The sequence below is a fragment of the Meriones unguiculatus genome, chromosome 12 (assembly GCF_030254825.1).
Source record: "Meriones unguiculatus strain TT.TT164.6M chromosome 12, Bangor_MerUng_6.1, whole genome shotgun sequence".
Taxonomy (NCBI): Eukaryota; Metazoa; Chordata; class Mammalia; order Rodentia; family Muridae; genus Meriones; species Meriones unguiculatus.
This window is the reverse complement of record NC_083360.1, coordinates 46,740,080-46,757,618: the sequence shown is the minus strand read 5'-3', so window position 1 is coordinate 46,757,618 and position 17,539 is coordinate 46,740,080. Positions and strand designations below refer to the sequence as shown.

The 17,539-nt window shown below is 43.9% G+C and overlaps 1 protein-coding gene across 3 annotated transcripts in view; it reads left to right on the top strand.

Annotated features, from left to right (window-relative positions):
- Meis1 (Meis homeobox 1) overlaps positions 1–17,539 on the top strand; it is a 140,751-nt gene that overhangs the window by 3,465 nt on the left and 119,747 nt on the right. For 2 of the 3 annotated variants that reach the window (XM_060365707.1, XM_060365708.1), the window contains exons 2-6: positions 149–375; positions 2,165–2,306; positions 2,890–2,940; positions 3,721–3,771; positions 5,118–5,264. In XM_060365707.1, coding sequence (XP_060221690.1) covers positions 149–375; positions 2,165–2,306; positions 2,890–2,940; positions 3,721–3,771; positions 5,118–5,264 — 618 coding nt within the window. Of the gene's footprint in view, positions 1–148; positions 376–1,639; positions 1,986–2,164; positions 2,307–2,889; positions 2,941–3,720; positions 3,772–5,117; positions 5,265–17,539 lie in introns of those variants that run through there. The other variant, XM_060365709.1, reaches the window with a different exon arrangement.

Genomic DNA, 17,539 nt, shown 5'->3' with positions numbered 1-17,539 from the left:
AGAAAGCTCAACTTTAGAGATGTAAGGCCACGGAATTCGGGTTGGAGGATCCAGCTGGACTGACCTTTTATAAGCTTGGTGCCCTAGCATTCCCGTTTACTCGCACGGCCTCTGACCCTTTTTTTTCTCTCTCCTGTTTGTCATGCAGTACGACGACCTACCCCATTATGGGGGCATGGATGGAGTAGGCATCCCGTCCACAATGTATGGGGACCCGCATGCAGCCAGGTCCATGCAGCCGGTCCACCACCTGAACCACGGGCCTCCTCTGCACTCACATCAGTACCCTCACACAGCGCATACCAACGCCATGGCCCCGAGCATGGGCTCCTCGGTCAACGACGCTTTAAAGAGAGATAAAGATGCCATTTATGGGTAGGTATAACGGGCAGGAGCTAAGTAGTTGAGATGAGACGCTTCCCCCCCATGCCCCAAGCTCTTGCAACCGGAAAGTCAGAGCTCCCTAGATTATTAGCACATAACTGGTGACTGCATTCACACCGCGTGGAAATTGGGGAGAAGTCTCCTCTTCATTTCCATCTGCACTCGGTGCAGGCTCAGCGCCGGCTTGGCCGCCACGTTGGCCGCAAAGGAGTCCCAGGCTGGGGTGGCAGCCTAAAGATTCCCTCTCTCAGACTGGAGTCAGCCGATCTGAGACGTTGCTTGCTAGACTTAGCCGGATAGTTGTTGGGGGGGTTCTAAGTGTAGGCGCCTTTGTGTTGGAACGAAACTTTTAGTGTAGGGAAAATCTTTTAAGCCATTGATTGTTCTGACTTGCGGAGTTTACTCAGCCACCGTATGCTGGTTCTGCCTGGGCACAATAAAGTCAGAAGGACAGCTACAGGTCAGACAAGGGGGACATGAGTTTGTTCAACTGGAGTCAAGGAGAGGGGCCGCTCTGAATGGACACAGAGGTTTAGAAACTTCTGGACGTTTTGTCACTTTGTGTTCAAAGGCGAAACCTGCGGATTTAGCAAGAAGTGCTTGTGGGATGCTCTTCTTCCGGAGGCTTTCTGGCCAGGGTTTAATGTATTCCGTCGGCCATTCTATTAGGCTCTGCACTAGAAAAGCCTTTTGAAAGTTACTTCTACTCTGCTGTGTTTAGGGGGCTCACTCCTCCCACTTTTATTTTTAAACTTTGTAATAACTTTTATTTCACTTTCCTTCTTTTAAAAAAAATGTAACGTTGACCCTCCCGGCTAAGGGTAAAAATCTTTCGCTTTAGTTTCTGGTCCCTTGTGCGATGGACTTGCTTAAATCCTAGCTTTCTCTCTGCAAATGGTTTAAGTTCCAGGACAAAACATTTGAGGAAGCTTTGAAAAGGCCCCCAAACTGCTAAATTCCCAGCTGGGCTGTGAGAGCTAATAAAAACGGCTCGAGACTCCTTGAGCATTAAGTCTTTTTTTTTTTTTTAATGGGCTGAGAAGAGCGACATTTAGGCCTTTTAGATGCTAGTTGCTCTACCACTCCATAAGAAATGGGAGGCTTGCTTGAGTGTAGGTGCATTTGAAGGAACTTACCTTGGGAGACTGTGGGAGCGTCTGCGAAGGGGAGGGCAGAGTTGGGGAGCCGTGGAGGACCTCCGGCTCCCGGGGGGAGGAGGGGCGTGCGGCTGGGGTCCGTAGGTGAAGCCCCGTGACAGTCGGTTCTGCACCCACAGAGGCCCTTTCCGCAACTTTGCTGCGCGCCTGCCACCGAGCTCCCCTGAGCTTGGGACTCCGTGCCTTGCTTCCGAGGAAGGCAAAGGCTGGTTTTCTCCCACCCCGAGGCCCCCGCGCCTTCCCCGGTACCCGCTCGTGCAAGTGCGGCGGAGGGACGAGGGTTTGTCGCGGTGCAAAACTTAATTCAAAATGGCTGCTGGAACCGCTTGGGTTTTATTCGCAGCAAATGTTGCCAATTTCTCCGGCCATAGACGCTGAACCGATCCACAGACACGGTCCAGGGCTCTTGGCCTTGAAGTTCAGAGCCCTAGGAGCCAGGGGGAGGTGAGCCATCTTCCGGGCGGGGGTGAGCAGAAGGGCAAAAACATCTGATCAGATCACCCAAGGGTCTCCTTGGCTAGAGCTACTCGGTTGTTTCTCTTGGGCGCCTTTTTTTTTTCTCCCCTCTTCGGTGACTGCGGACTAATCATTGTGTTGTTTGTGACTGTTGTATTTTCTTGCAGACACCCCCTCTTCCCTCTCTTAGCACTGATTTTTGAGAAATGTGAATTAGCTACTTGTACCCCCCGCGAGCCGGGGGTGGCGGGCGGGGACGTCTGCTCGTCAGAGTCATTCAATGAAGATATAGCCGTGTTCGCCAAACAGGTCAGCAAAACAAATGTTAAAAAATACCAGAAAGTGAAAAGAAAGCAAAACAGAATCCTGCCCCCGGGCCCCCCGCGCTCACACAAGCACACACATACAGACACACATATCTATCTGGAGATAGAGAGATAGATGTGTAGAGACTGAGTAATTTCCCAAAGGTAGCCACAAATGCTCTCCCTTAACCCACGCGTGCTACCGCCGTCCTGAGATTTGCGTCCAGTGAAATTGTTTGTCACCCACCTTTCGCACCCACTTGCCATCTACAAGCCGGGGCAGAAAGCTCAGTAGGAAATGAAATCAGGACCGGCCACGCTATGTGGCTGTTTTGGAGTGGCAGGCAAGCAGCGTTTCGCATAAACGGAGCTCTAGCTGAAGTCAGGGAGCATTCTGGGCTGGTCTCGGGCCTACCGGGTTCCCAGTGGAAGTGTTTCAGTGAGGGATGAACTTGAGTCGCAAATTCTTCCTGGAGGTTACATCCTACCTGCCTAACAGTGTAAAGGAGGCAAGGAAGCAGGAAGGCTCACAGATTTCATTTCATTTCATTTCATTTTTTCTTTCCCCTCTCCTCACTCGTGTTTAGATTCGCGCAGAAAAACCTCTGTTCTCTTCTAATCCAGAACTGGATAACTTGGTAAGAGCTGACTCCTCACTCACCTCCCCTATCTGTTCCTTCAGCCCCAGCCTTGAGCTTTCCAGACTGGTCTGTCCATGGCTGCAAGTCAACTGCAAACTTTTTTTTTTTTTTTTTGTTCAGGGACAAGTGTTTGGGGACTGGATCCCGGGGTATAAACTCATCTGAGAGGGCCCAAGAGCAGCGGCTGGGACGGCCAGCTTTTGTTTTTTTATGATGGCCAGACTGCACAGCTCTAATCAGCCTGGGGATTTATCTCCCTGCCTGTCAGCGTGTGTGTTTAAACCTTGTGGACTCCCAGTCTTAGGAGCCTTCTTCACTAGGGCTACGGCAAGGGCAGAGTCCCTAAACAACCAACTGGCATCAAAGATGCATAGACAGAAGGCAGGAAGAATTTTTGCAAAGTGCAAACCCACTGTTTGGGGACAAGTGGGGAAAACTTTTCCGTAACTTCATCATCACGGGGAAAGTATAGCTCAGACAGTTGCCTCTGGGGTTGGTGTGAGAGCAGTAAGACTGGGGAGGGGGAAGGCCGTGGGGGAGGAGAGTGTTTATGATCCCCACTTAGATGTTTTGTTGTTGGTTTAGCTATTTTTTCCTCCTTAAGAAATATAAACCTCTAGATGGTACCCAGTTGCTGCTATTAAGTTTTAGTGTTATTGCCATAAATCAAAATAACTCTATTTATGGGGGGAGAGGGGAGTTGGAGACGGTATAGCTGTGACAGCCGATTTTCTGCAAACCAGAAATGGAGTATTTATTCTTTCTGTATCTTTGCAGATGATTCAAGCCATACAAGTATTAAGGTTTCATCTGTTGGAATTAGAGAAGGTAAATTTTTTATTCCCCTTTCCCTTCCCTTCCCTTTCATCCCAACCACACAGAAGGGAGGGTTCGGAATGACTGAAGTTCAGGCTTCCAAGATATTTGCATAAATGTCTTTCTTTCTGGTAATTAGTGTCAAGGCCAATCTTAGCGTCCATTTCTCTTTGCAGTTTAATTACAATTTCAGCCACTAAAACCGGGATCACAGACACCCTAGCCTAGTGTACCTTGCTGGCTTTGTGCTTCAGCTACACTGTTAGGCCGCCCAGTGCATGCTTAGAATGCCGGAGTGAATTTGTTTTACAAGTTAATGCCTCTCTCTCTCTCTCTCTCTCTCTCTCTCTCTCTCTCTCTCTCTGTGTGTGTGTGTGTGTGTGTGTGTGTGTGTTTTCGTTCTCCTCTTCTTCGCTATTTGGGGGGCAGGTTGTTTTATTTTTGTGAGTTTCTAAAAGATGATTTGAGATCACTGGTTGATCAAACTCAGAAGGGACTGAGGGAAAGGGCTAGTGGGTGAGGAGTCCTGTGGAAGAGGGCATGTTAGACCTTGCTCAGAGACAAAGCAGGGTTAACAGTTGTGTCAAATTCTTGAATCTGTGACCTAGCACACACCTCACATTCACACTCAAGAGAGGGTGTGGGGTAACGTGATTTTGCTAGCTGTTCTATAAATCTCAGCAATAAAAACTTAATGCATTGTAATTCAAACTAACATTAAATTGTTAGCACACCAGGGTTTCTTGTGAGTTTTTGCATGCAAGAGATGCCTGGGGCCTGTAAGAGTCAGCTTTATTTATATTTAAATATTTTTAGTAATTGTTTTGTTTCTTTTTGAAAAAAAAATAATTGGATAAGTTTTTGTGGCTGTATTTTTTCTTTTTCATATAAAGGGCAAAGACGACTTGATTTGTGCTGTCAGGCATGTATCTCACATCACCACAGTGCAGATTGTGTGTGTTTATCACATATTTTCCTTAGAATTTTTTTTGGGGGGGCAAAGCTTTATGGTAAAGCTAACTGAATGAAATTATATAGTTTACCTTAAGTGTCACCCATGCAGGTCACCTCTGTAATGGCCACAGCCCCAGGAGCAGATGAATTTAACATGGGTGTTGAATATGTTGTAGCCTGTGAATCATCTTGTCACTGTCAATTTTCTGGGATATCTCTATTTTCCAAGAAAAGAAAGTTATTCCTAATTCTGAATGCGTCTGGGGGTCTCTAGAGGACAATTGCCCCGTGTTTCCCCTATTTGGAAGTTTGGATCTCACAAGGGGGGTGGACTGCACTTGTCAATGTCATTTATGCACTCCTGATTATATTTCCATTTTTTTTTTATTTCTGTCATAATGTAGGTACACGAATTATGTGACAATTTCTGCCACCGGTATATTAGCTGTTTGAAAGGGAAAATGCCTATCGATTTGGTGATAGATGATAGAGAAGGAGGATCAAAGTCAGACAGTGAAGATGTAACAAGATCAGCAAATCTAACTGACCAGGTATGCGACTTTCAATTTCAACATCCCTAAGAAAAAAAAAATCTGTATGCATATTGCTTGCTGGGTCACTACCACCTCCTTTATTATTTGCATATGATTAAGTCCCTTTTAGATACATTTCCATCAAAATGAAAATTTTTGAATAATGTGGCTATTATTGCTTCATTAAGCCTGGCTCTGGGATTCGACCTGGAGAGATGAGCTTGTAAAAGCTTCGCCTGCAAACTTGACCTGTTTCTTGTCGCTTTTAATTTTTGTCTTTATTTTATTTACCCTCCATAATAATGGGAGTGTTAACTGCCAGTGAGCACCTCTGATTGTAAGGCTTTGTTCGTGGGCATTTCCCCACTTCTTTCTTGAAGAAAGGAAAAGTGTAGGGTCTGTTTATTTCTTATTTTATTAGGAATAAATCCAAGATAGGTGGTCTAAGAGAGACAGCGAGGGTTTGAAATCTAGCAAACGCTGGCTATTTTCTCCCTGTCTACACGGTTCATTAGCCTGTCTTGTCAGTTTTCCCCGGCCGAACGCTTCTAGACCTCACTGAACATTGCTTTGTGTGGTATGCCCTGCAAGCTCGCCCATTTTATTGTACTTGATAGAAAAAAATAAAAGCAGGCCGAGGTTAGAAAAACAGATAAATATGGACTTTTCTCCTCCTCCTTTCCACTCATCCTCCAGCTGGTATGTGCTCTGGGCCTTCTGCATTGGTTGGCAGCATTTGGCAGGGTGATCGTCAAGGACGCCCTGGCGACTTCCAGGGTGTGGAGGGCAGGGGGCCATGCATTTGTTCTGCACTGCGGCTGGGTCTTTGCTATGCCCCCTCCTCTCTGGTCTCCCTTCAAGGCTCTTCTTCCGCTGCACTGCTTTGCTAAGTAGGGACGACTTTTATTTGCCCTGGGGGGGGGGGGGCGACTGTCATGGGGGCACCACCATTTGCTCTCAGTTTCTCTTTCCTGTTGCTGTGTCTCTGGGTTGGTCCAAATGAGTTGGAAAAACAGAAAAGCAATGAAAGTGAAAACTTGAGTAGTGAATGAGAAGAAACAGGGTCCTGGACAGCTCTGTGGAGAACTGTTGCAAAGATTCAAGAGATTTAAGCAGTAGACTTCTCTCTGCCTGCAGCCCCACCAGCAAAACCCTCAAGCCCTTTCTCATTCCGGCTTGACATATGTTTCTTGGGGAAACACCAGACTGCCTTTGTTAAGTCAAAGGCCAGCTACTCCAGTGTTTTCCTCTGAAAGTCTGACCACGGTCACTGCCGGGCAATGCTGTCTTGTCCCAACTCCAGTCTCAGCTGTGTCATCTTAAGGTATTCCGCCCATACCCTCTCCCAGTCTGGGTAAGCCCACAACTTGGGCTGAATTTCTTCTTTGACCACGGGTGATCAAGCAAAGGAGAGCCCTGGAAGTGGTAAGAGGCTAGGTCCCCACCTCTGTTTGGAGAGCGGGAACGTGGGCCCTGTAGCACAGAACCCGATGTGTGCTGCAGACGAAGGCGGGAGAGCTGTGGGCAGCTAGTGCCCCAGGCTCCCCAGCCACCGCTTTAGGGGCTTAGTTGCCAGCCCCGTTAAATGCAGATTCCACTAGTAGCTGCTGTTGAGTAAAAATTGTAATCCAACAAGCTGAACTAGAAAATGGGATTCTAAAAGCTCCGGAGTGCTGGGTACATAAAGCTATTTGAGCAAATTACAAGAATCGCTTAGGGGCATGAATGAAATCAACACTTTAATTGCCTCCAAAATGAAGATTTATACCCCATTTTCTCAACGAATCATTATTTTATTAAAGTCGAAGATAAAGGACCAAAGTTACGGGGTTTGGGGAGTGTAGAGGATATAGAATTAATAAAACGTTATTGAGTGCTCCCTACTCCTCCCCAAACTTCCCTTACTCGGTTGGTTTCATTAGTTTAAGATATGCGTTGGGTAAACACGTGCCTTTTTATTCTCCCTACCTACCCACAAAAAGAGAAAAAAAAATCGTGCAGGCGGTCCGAGCTGTTAAGGTGTGGGCTTCCTAGGTTTGTCTGGGTTTGTGGCGGTGTATTCTCAAGGCTCGTGAGCTTGCCGGTGTGACCCCTTAGGCACACTGAGCTCTCTTGGACTGAAGACAGCAAAGGGTGTGTGTTCTTTATATTGTCCAGTTCAAAGAAGCCGGGAGCTAGTGTGGCTGAAAGGGTCTGGGGGGTGGAGGTGAGCGCTGCACTATCTGGGGGCAGGGTGGGCTGGGCTTCCCTCCCTTGGCGAGGTGGAGAGTGAAGGCTGAGAGCCACCCCAGGGCCTCCAAATGTTATTTCAGAAGTCTAGGGCTGGTTTGCTGGGGATGCTGAACCCCCGTGGTGGAGCCTCAAGAGCCCGATATGGAAGGTTGGCTTCTCCACCTGTCCACAAAGGTGGCCCCGACAGTTTAAGACCAGGCCCTGGCACTAGGTGCCTTCACTGGGTACCCTCGCGGACTTCGTGCTTAAAGAAGGACTAGTTAGCTCATTAACCGCTCTGTCTCTAGGGTTTGCTGGCAGTAGGGTTTATTTTATTTTATTTCCCCCACCCCTTCAAAGGGCACGAAAGCTGCCATTGTCACCAGGGTCTGGGATCAACGACTTTGATGGCAGCCGAGTTTTTGGAGGGCTACTAAGCCGGTGGAAATTCACTTGGTCCTGTAATGTTGGTAGGCCCTATAACAATGTAGGATAGATACGTGTGTGTGTGTGTGTGTGTGTGTGTCTGATTTAAGACACCAGTAGAAACTGTAATCCTATTCTCCCACACTTCCTGGCAGTTCACCGTCTTCTCCATTCTTGGAGGCCATCTGGAGGTGCCCCGGCCTTGCCTAGTGGTTGCCAGCCTCCTTGGCGCCCTCTCCCGACCGCCAAGCTCTCGCGGGGTGCGGATGCTTGCGACCCCCAGGCGAGTTGCCCGCCTCAGAGAGCCAGGCTGAGACCCGGGGGAGGACTGAAAGGGAGGCGTCCAGGCAAGAGTTTGAGAGGCCACTGGCCGGGAAGGACGCGGGGCCTTAGGCTAGGCGGAGTTGGGGGCCAGGGGTCGTGGGTAGAACCAAGGGCGCCAGACGGGGCCACCCAGATGCCGGACTTGAGGCCGCACTCCCGGGGCGAGCCACCGCCTTCCTTTCCGGGAATATTTAGCTGTTTTCCTCTTTAGTCCCGAATCTAAGCATTTGAGACTCCAAGGACTAAGGGTGAGAGGAGCGGGTAGCCTCCGGGGTGGCCACATCTCGGACAGAGAGCAGAGATTTGCCAGGCCTGTGCTCCGCCATCAGCCGCAGTCCAGCTTTCCCGGGACGCCGGGAAACCTTCGGATTACAGTTTTATTCAACAGCAGCTCTCGGGGGGGTGGGGGGGTGGGGGGGTGGGGGGGGAGGATCCTCCCCCGAATCTGCATTTAACAGCTCCCGGGCCAGGGCTGGCGGCCTGAGCAGGGCGCCCTGTTGCGTGTTAATCCTGACTGGCCCGTGACGTCTGGGGAGAAGTACTGTGGCTTGCTGAGATGAAGCTCTGAAGCCCCGCTGGCACCGCAGGTTAAAAGCCAAGTGCTAGCAGGCTCCCTGGAGTGGGGGCAGCCTGAGGGCGAGGGCAGGCACCTCCAACCCCCACCACCCCGGGCTGGGCATCCCAGGCTTCAGGGCGCCAGGCGGCCAGGTCTAGGGGATCTAGGGCTGATCTGAGCCTGTGTGGAGGGTTTCCAAATGGGCCTGGGAACTTTGGTGGTGATTGTTCTATTACCGAAGTTCAGAATGCCCTTTCTAAAGCGTAGTTCGAGTTAAGCGAAGTCAGACTTGACTGAAAGCTCTTCCCGACTCCAAAGTGGCATGGAGACTCACCCTCAGGAGATTTCAGCTTTCTGCTGGTAGAGATTCCTGTAAAGGGGACAAGACAACCTAATGTCCTTCATGGCTTGAATCAGCTGCTTAGGGGAAAAAAAAAAAAAGATGATGCAGCAGATGTTCACCAATACTAGAAACGTCTGCAGTGCATTCTCATCCACTCAAAAACTGGACACAACCCCCAGTGCTTAAGCAAATGGGCCATTTATCAGGTAGCTTGTTTCTGAATGCTTACATTTAACACACTTAAAAAAAAATCTGTAAATGCTTCGTAGGGTCTCACTTAAGAACTTACTCCCAAACCTCTCAGAGCTCAATCCTAGTGAGATATATATAGGGTCTTAGCATTCTCTAACTTTACTGCGGATTGTTGTTGTGGGCCACGTGATGTATCCTTAATTCATTTTTTGAAATATGTCAAAGGGAAATTATGGCAAGATTCTCTTTAATGATTAAATAATAAGGTGTTGACTGCTTGTCACTACACGGCCTAATTGGGATGCTCATTCTAGGTCCTTTGTTGCTCTGAATTAAAAGTTACCTGTTTAGCAGGTATGTTTTCATTGTTATTTTCTGCTTGGCTTTTATATTTGTGTATGGTTTTCTGAGTAGAGATTGATTCTTAATAGAGGTGTTTAAAACATTTAAGAAAAGCGATAAGAAAAAGAAGTATAGGATCTAGTCTATGCAAATAGCTCAGGTCAATTACAATGTTAAATGTCAGCCAGGTTTAAATGCTAATAGTACACATATTGCTACACTTTCTTTTTCCTAGCCCCTCTCCAATTCCTCTTTCCCTTATTTCCTCCTTACCCCCCTCCTCCCCTCCCAGTAGAAGTCCCCAGTGCAAGTTCCGTGGTTAATGGAAAGCAATGATGCTAATGTTACTTTGTACAAAGCAAAGCCCATAACTGTAACCATTGTTCCTGGTTTAACTAGCTCTGAGGCTATAGGTCATTCAAACAGCAATTCTTCTCCCACTGGAACGACTCCATTGCTCACCATTCAGAAGTACATAGGGTAGTTGTGCCTACTGTAACTGTTGGATTAACTTCTAGACTCATGTTAGGAAATGGAGCTGCTTAAATCATAAAGGAAGAGAAAAGGCTGGGAATTATGGGCTCTCCTTTCCAAAGGCAGTCAATATGCTGAAAGTGCCCAACTCTGACAATAAATTTTCAATCACTTTGTTTTCAGACACTCATATATTCATATCTTAAAATGTTTGTCATAGTCCAAAAGATGTAAAACACTGCTGTTGCTGGGCGATGGAAGGAAAAATATGCACAGAAACTTCAGACTCAAAAAATAGAGTGTTTGTGGGTCTGTAGCTGAAATTGATTGTTAAGGGCAGGCAGACAGGCTGCAGGATTAGCTTCAATACTATCATTATATAAACAGCTTAGTTGCCCTTCAAAGAACACTTGGAGAAACTGCAAAACATGACAAGACATTTCATTGAGATTCCCACCATCAATGAACATATTTTTAACATAGATTCAGATGAAATGTTTTCATATTGGCAACATTATGGTTGCAAAAGCAGTATTTTCTTATGAAAAGTAAACATGTCAAAAATGTGAAACTGTTAAGTGTATGAGTGTGTATGTTTCTGGGGACTGAACCCCTACCTAGATAAATGTTCTACCACTGAGCTACACCCCCCAACCCTAAAGGTTTTAATAATCATTTAATCATCAAACACAGCCCAGGGATGTATACAGACACTTCTAAAGAAAGTGGGCACGCAGCCAAATTCCTATAGGGCCTACCAGGGAAAATAAAAAAATGAACATGAAATAAGACTTCCTGTAAGGAGTCTATAATTCAACATTATTTGACTCCACTGTCAAGGAAATAGTTGAAGGACAGTAAACTGATATGGTTCTCAGTAATTTTTGTTACAAAGTCTTAAATGTTTGCAACTGTCATATTTTACATGGCCCTTTTTTTTTGGATTATGACATCTGTCGTATTTGTATTGAAGTAGTACTCAAATTTATGCTGTAATTGAAACAAAATCTTTTGCCATTTCTCCTAAGGATTAAAACAATTGATATTTCAGATTAAATAAAATTATGAAAAATACTCCTTTACAAATAAAAGGGAGGAAAGTAGATGTATATGACATGTTTATGTGGCAGTTGCCCAGATGTCAAAGGTTTTCAAAAAAATCCTGAATAAAACAGAACTATAAATCTCAGGGAGCTGTTCTTGCTCAGCTGAAAATATCCAGATGCGGTATTCGCCAGAAGTTAGGGTCTATGGCACTGGAGCGGTAGCTCAGTGGTCAAGAGCAATTGTTCCTCTAGAATACCTGGCTGGGTTTGATTCTCAGAATCCACAGGACAACTCCCAACCATCCATAACTGCAATGCCCTCCTCTGATCTCTGAGGGCACCAGGCATGCACACTCTGCACAGAAACACATGTAGCCAAAATATCATTCATAAAAAAGGAAATAAATCTTGCAAATGAGAGAAAGTGAGGGTCTAGGAGATTGGGTGTGGCTCAACAAGCACAGTGCAGTGCTTGCCTAAACATGAGTGAGACCATGGTTTAACTCCCAGAATTACAATAAGATTTTTTTAACACAAAATAAAGATGTAAAAAACCTCAAAACATATACAAACAATCTGCCAGTTCAAATAATAATGATAATTCCAAGACTTGACTTTTGAGACCCGGTTAAAATTTGACATCTAGCTATCCTTAACAATTGTAGCTGAATCTACCATGTATAAATTAAGTTTGCAGACCACCTGGGTGGTAGTGGCACACAACTTTAGTCCTAGCCCTCAGGAGGCAGATGCAGGCAGATTGCTGAGTTTGAGGACAGCCTGGTCTACAGAATGTGTTCTAGGATAGCCAGGGCTAGCCTCAGAAAAACCCTGCCTCTGAAAAACCAAATAAACTAACAAAGAAATAAAAAATAAAGAATATGCAGAAATGAAAGAAAATGAACCTTTATGTAATATACAAGATAGATGACCATCTACTCCATACCTCTGTTTAAAACGCTGTGATTTCAGGATTATGGAAATGAGGGAAGTTTTGTAAATTCTTAAACAGCCTCTCTAGGAAGTACACCTATATGGAGCAATTGTTAGATTTTTTTTCCACACTTACAAATGTGACATTTTTAATAAATGGCACAAAGTATACTTTGTAAAATAACCGAGAATACATCCATTTAAATATTTGTCACTAGATTCCAATTTCAATCAGGTTAATACACTCAAGTGCACAGACTTAAAGCAGTTGGTAATGCTTTACGGGGCTGTCTTAAAATACTTTCCCAGACAGCTTCTCTTTATCTAGAAAACATGCTCTCATTAAAGGAAAATATGAATATACCAATGTTGTAAAATTATATTTTTCACTTGTTTCAGAATTCCTAAAGTTGACTAAAGTGCAATATAAACTGTTTATTCCACAATGAAAAAGGCTTATCTCTAGATTTATTCAATTATATTCCTGTTATTTATAGTTAGCAAAACATTGCCAGAATTAAGTCATGAACTTTTCTGAAGATATGAAATGGTGCCATTGTGTTTGTTTAACATGACATATGCACCAATGTATAAAAATAAACTAATGGAGAATAAATAACTTATAAAAATGAATTTTATATTTTTTATAATTCCAATAGATATGTTTCTACAATCAATTCTTTGGCATTTCAGGACTCATAGTTCATAGATTTATATTCAAGTAAGGGATTTGCCCGTGCAGTGTTACAGCTCTTTGAAAATCCTAAATGAAAGTATGTTCTTCTACAGACTGCAAACACTATTACAATTTGTACATGTACAAATATTACTTTAGAAACAACCACAGCCTTTTATTAGTGTAATAAGATTAATCAAGTTTTTAATTGTGCTGTTTTCCCTTTCATTTTACGTAACATCCACTTTAAACTCACAGTGGGTTTGAGCGGAGGCTGTTTTGAACTAATGACAGTGGGTAACATTTCCAGTGATCTTGGCATTACCCTAACATCACTGTATGGTAACCCTTTCGTCAGAGCTGGACAGCACAAGGTGAGCTTGAGGGCACTGCCGCTTGAGAGTGTCAGTTCCTGTGTGTCCTCCTCTCCGGCTGCCATAATGCCTGGCTGCAGCTTGCTCTAGTGAGGCAGAGCTTCTGTGCTTTCTTGACTGGCTTAATTTTGTTTTAATCCCTTGTTTTGCCTAAGATTCGAACCTTCTTCTCTGCTTAAGATTCAAACCTTTACTGCCTTGTGGGTTGTTAGCCATACATGGGATTTAGAACAGGAATGAACAGAGACCAAACCCATTGAAAGCTGCTGACATTGCTTTATAGTAAGGTAAAAAAGTGAATACTATCAATCTTGTTTGCCTTCTCTGGGGCTGCTGACACTGGGTCTACAGGTTGTACAGATCTGTGTGCTTTTCCCCTTGTGTCTGGGTGGCTGGTTTAGGTAACTTTATTTTTTACTAATGGTCCATATTTGGTCCCAGCTCTCCATGATTTGCATTATGTTCTGAATTTGCATTCCCATTCTGTCCCATAGAAACACTTTAAAGTGAAGTGTGTTTTTATGACTATTATGAGACTGTGGAAAGTGAAATTTATAAAGAAATTGACACAGCTGCCAAAGGACAAATGATAGCAGTTTGATGTAAACTCAGAGTTATCTTATATCATCTCAACTTAGAAAATGTTTCTCTTAAAAAATTTAGTAATGAAAGGATAAAAATTTCCTTAACAATGAAATACCCCTTAAAACCCCACAGCTGTTTGGATGTGTTCCCCGACATTAACTTAATTTGATAGGTAAGCTATAATTAGCTGCGACCTGTAGTGTTTTCTGTTATTCAAAAGTTATTCCTTAGTGGTTTGAAAAGTTAATTCCAAGCTGAATGGTGTACAGTGTCTGATATTCTAAGGCATACTTGCACTATTTACATGAAATGGAGTGTTTGTCTGCAGGGCCTCTGAGGAGAGGTCCATCTAGGAGGTGGGCTAATGATTTCTACTATAGAAAGTCAGAGCAAACTAACAGGGGTTCATGAGCTCCCAGGGACTGTTTTTAGCCTTCCCTTCTGTGCATTGCAGTGTTGAAGCTACTCTCCCTGAAGTTAAAACAAAACCCCAAACCGTGCCCTCCATATCATAAAACTCATACGCGGTATCTTAAGTCTTTACTTTCTTAATCACAAATACCAGCAATATAGATATTAAACTAAAAATAGCATCAAATGGGTGAGCTGTTACGAGCTATGTCACTATAATCGGTACAGAGTTGGAAAGTAGAATGAAGTTAGGCATCTGGTGTTTTGTTGGAACATTTAGTTGGAAGTTGCTAGTAGATATGGGGTCATCCCTCAATGAAGAGGATGTTAGGGTACAGGTTTATGATAATTAGTCCTTGACTATTACTTTTATTTGGGATTGTCATTTGTGAGTTTTTGGAGTAGCCACCTTGCCTTTCACTCACGAACATGCCAGTAGATGGATCATTTATTCATACTCGGACGCTTGCATAATTTAAGAAAATTACCCCAAAATCTTACCAAATGTATGAAGTTTTTCTTCACAAGGCAGGGATGGTATTTCTGCGCAAAGCCACATCTCCTTAAGTGGACAATAGGGGTTACCCTTAATGAATACATGCTGTCCTCTTTCATAGGGCCATACATGTCCATGATTCACAGTAGTTCCAGATGTAAGCACATGGAGCCAGCTTCATTTTCTTTGTTGTCAGTTTTTCATTGTTTGGTTGAATTTGAGACAGGATCTCACTATATAGCTCGGACTGACCTGTAACTTACTATATAGACTAATGGTTCTCAACCTTCCTAAAGCTGCAACCCTTTAATACAGTTCCTCATGTTGTGGTGACCCCAACGGTAAAATTATTTCCATTGCTAACTCACAACTGTAATTTTGTTGCAGTTGAGAATCATAACATAAATATCCAATATGTAGTATATGTGAAGTGCAATCCCCAAAGGGGTCATGACCCACAGGTTGAGAACCACTGATGTAGATCCATCTGACCTCAAACTCAAATAGGTCCATCCACCTGCCTTTGCTTCTTGGGTGCTGGGATTAAAGGTGTGTACCTCTACACAGGGTGGCCATTTCATCTTAGCTGTGATGTTCTTGGCCATAGTTTCTAATAAAGAAAGTGAGGTATTTTACATATTGAACTGAAATTACTAATAAATTGATTTTTTTTTAAGAAAGGAATTGAGTAGTAGACATGCCCAGCTTCTTCTCTTTCGGTGTTTTTTTTTTTCTGTCCTTATCACATGCTGCAATTTTCTAAGGAATATTGTTCATGGAGCTTTCACACCAGCTGTTTATTTGTTGACTTGACCTATGAATTTACCACATTTAAGGATTTTACTCTGTTCAATAACAAAGCGATCAAAAAGTGTTTAGACTCCTGTCCTGTACTCAGTTGTACAAAATGCTGTTGGGCTACTAATGACTCATGTTCTGTGCTCATCAAGTGTTTTGTTGATGATCAGACACTTTTATTCTAATAATTATTCACATCCAGCCCCAGACTGCATCTGAGTGAGTTTATTACAAGCATCTCTATTCTGGAGTCGGGAATTTGTAGCAACTCAGTTTTCTTTTCCAAATTACACTGTCCTCCCGATTAAGTGCGTTGTTCTCTCTGCTGTTGGGCTATTCTGAAGGTTTGCTTGCCACCCTAACGCTGAGCTATCTGAGTGTTTAACTTTTATGTAAGGAGCACGCCAACAGGAAAAGGAGGACAACAAAATACCTACAAGTCAATTATAAAGCTTTCCCACAGTTGTCATTTACCTGGTACTTACATACCTAACACAGTGAGAATAAGCCCAGGAGCTGATCAGCCTGGGATGCTGTTGAAGCCTGGCCTTCTCATTGACTGAAAACTAACAAAGAGACTCGAGATGCAGCACCCTGTGCTGGGACGCACACTGTCTTCATTGACCTTCAAACTAAGCTCTTGAAGATAGAGAAGTTGGGCATCCCGGGAAGCAGAAACCCGAACTCGATTTCAGGAAGCTTGGAGAAGATCCTCTCTGTGGACCATATCTAACATAAGTCATAGATAAGGGTGACTAATCCCCCCTTCCCACCACCTCTGAATGTAACACTGCCAGGGAGTTTAATGATTCAGAAATTCTTGCAAACAGCAGAATCAAACTTAGTTGAAAATATAAACATCCAGAACTGCTTCTGCAAATCTGTAAGGAAATTAGACTAGATTTTATCATAACTACCACGAGCATCAGTGTTAAGGGAACGGTTTCGTGATGGGAGGAGAAAAGAAGATTGCAAAGTAAATACATTCGGGCTTTTCTAGTATGAGACTATAAAAGTAGAAAAGGTAAAATTTTGGAAACACTTGAGAAAAAATTAACCAAATTTTGCACTCTTTCAGGCAGTCGGCACCCCAAAACTGCAGTGTAGGGGCAGAACACTCGAACTTGAATGTGCACTTTGCTTGGTCAGTGAAGTTACTTCCCCTTGGTGAGCCTGTCTGCAGTGTGAAATAGAAAATGGTCAGTCTTCACTCACCCACTTACCAGGAGAGCTAAACAACATGCTTTCTTTTTAATTATGCTCTGCCCATCTTTCTAAAACATCAGTTGACTTGACAGAGAGTTGAGTACTGTTTGACAGAGGTATTGTTTATAGAACATATTATAATTATAGAGCTTCAAGAAAAATATAATTGTTGCTTTGAGTAGGTCACTGTTATTTTGATATCAATCATAGAATAAAAAGAGACTGAGCTTGGCACATTCCTGTGAACTCAGCACTTAGAAGGCCATGAGGTAATAGGACAGCGAGTTTGAGGTCAGTAAGATGCTGTCAACAACAACAATAAATCAAAACATCAAAGGAGTAGGGTCTAGTGATACACACTTCTAATCCCAGCAATGGAAGGCAGAGGCAGGCAGATTTCTGTGAGTTTGAGGCCAGCCTGATCTACATAGGTCAGCCAGAGCTAATAGTGAGATTCTTGAATAAGTGAGTGAGAGAGAGAGACAGAAACAGACACACAGAGTATGTGAGTGAGAGATAGACAGATCGTGTGTGCATGTGTATGTGAGAGAGATAGACTTGAGCTTCAGACAACTTTCTGAGATATTATAGCAATCCCCTGAAAACTCGCTCTTATGATGCAATTCAGATGGCAGTACTGAGTGTATCCCATGCTAAGTACTTTCCCAGAATTCCTGGAGTGAGAGTGCTGTGTTCATGAAGTTGTTTATAACATGGGCTAAGGATGTGATCATTTAAGCATCGTTGGATGCTCTAGTTGGTAGAAGGCCTGCTTAGAAAGTTTGGGGTTTGTAGTTGTTTCATTTATCTTAATTTTTTTGAAGGACAAGTATCAAATTTCAAATATATACACTGGCATGCAAACAGACTTATAAAAGGGTCTTAATAACACTGAGTATG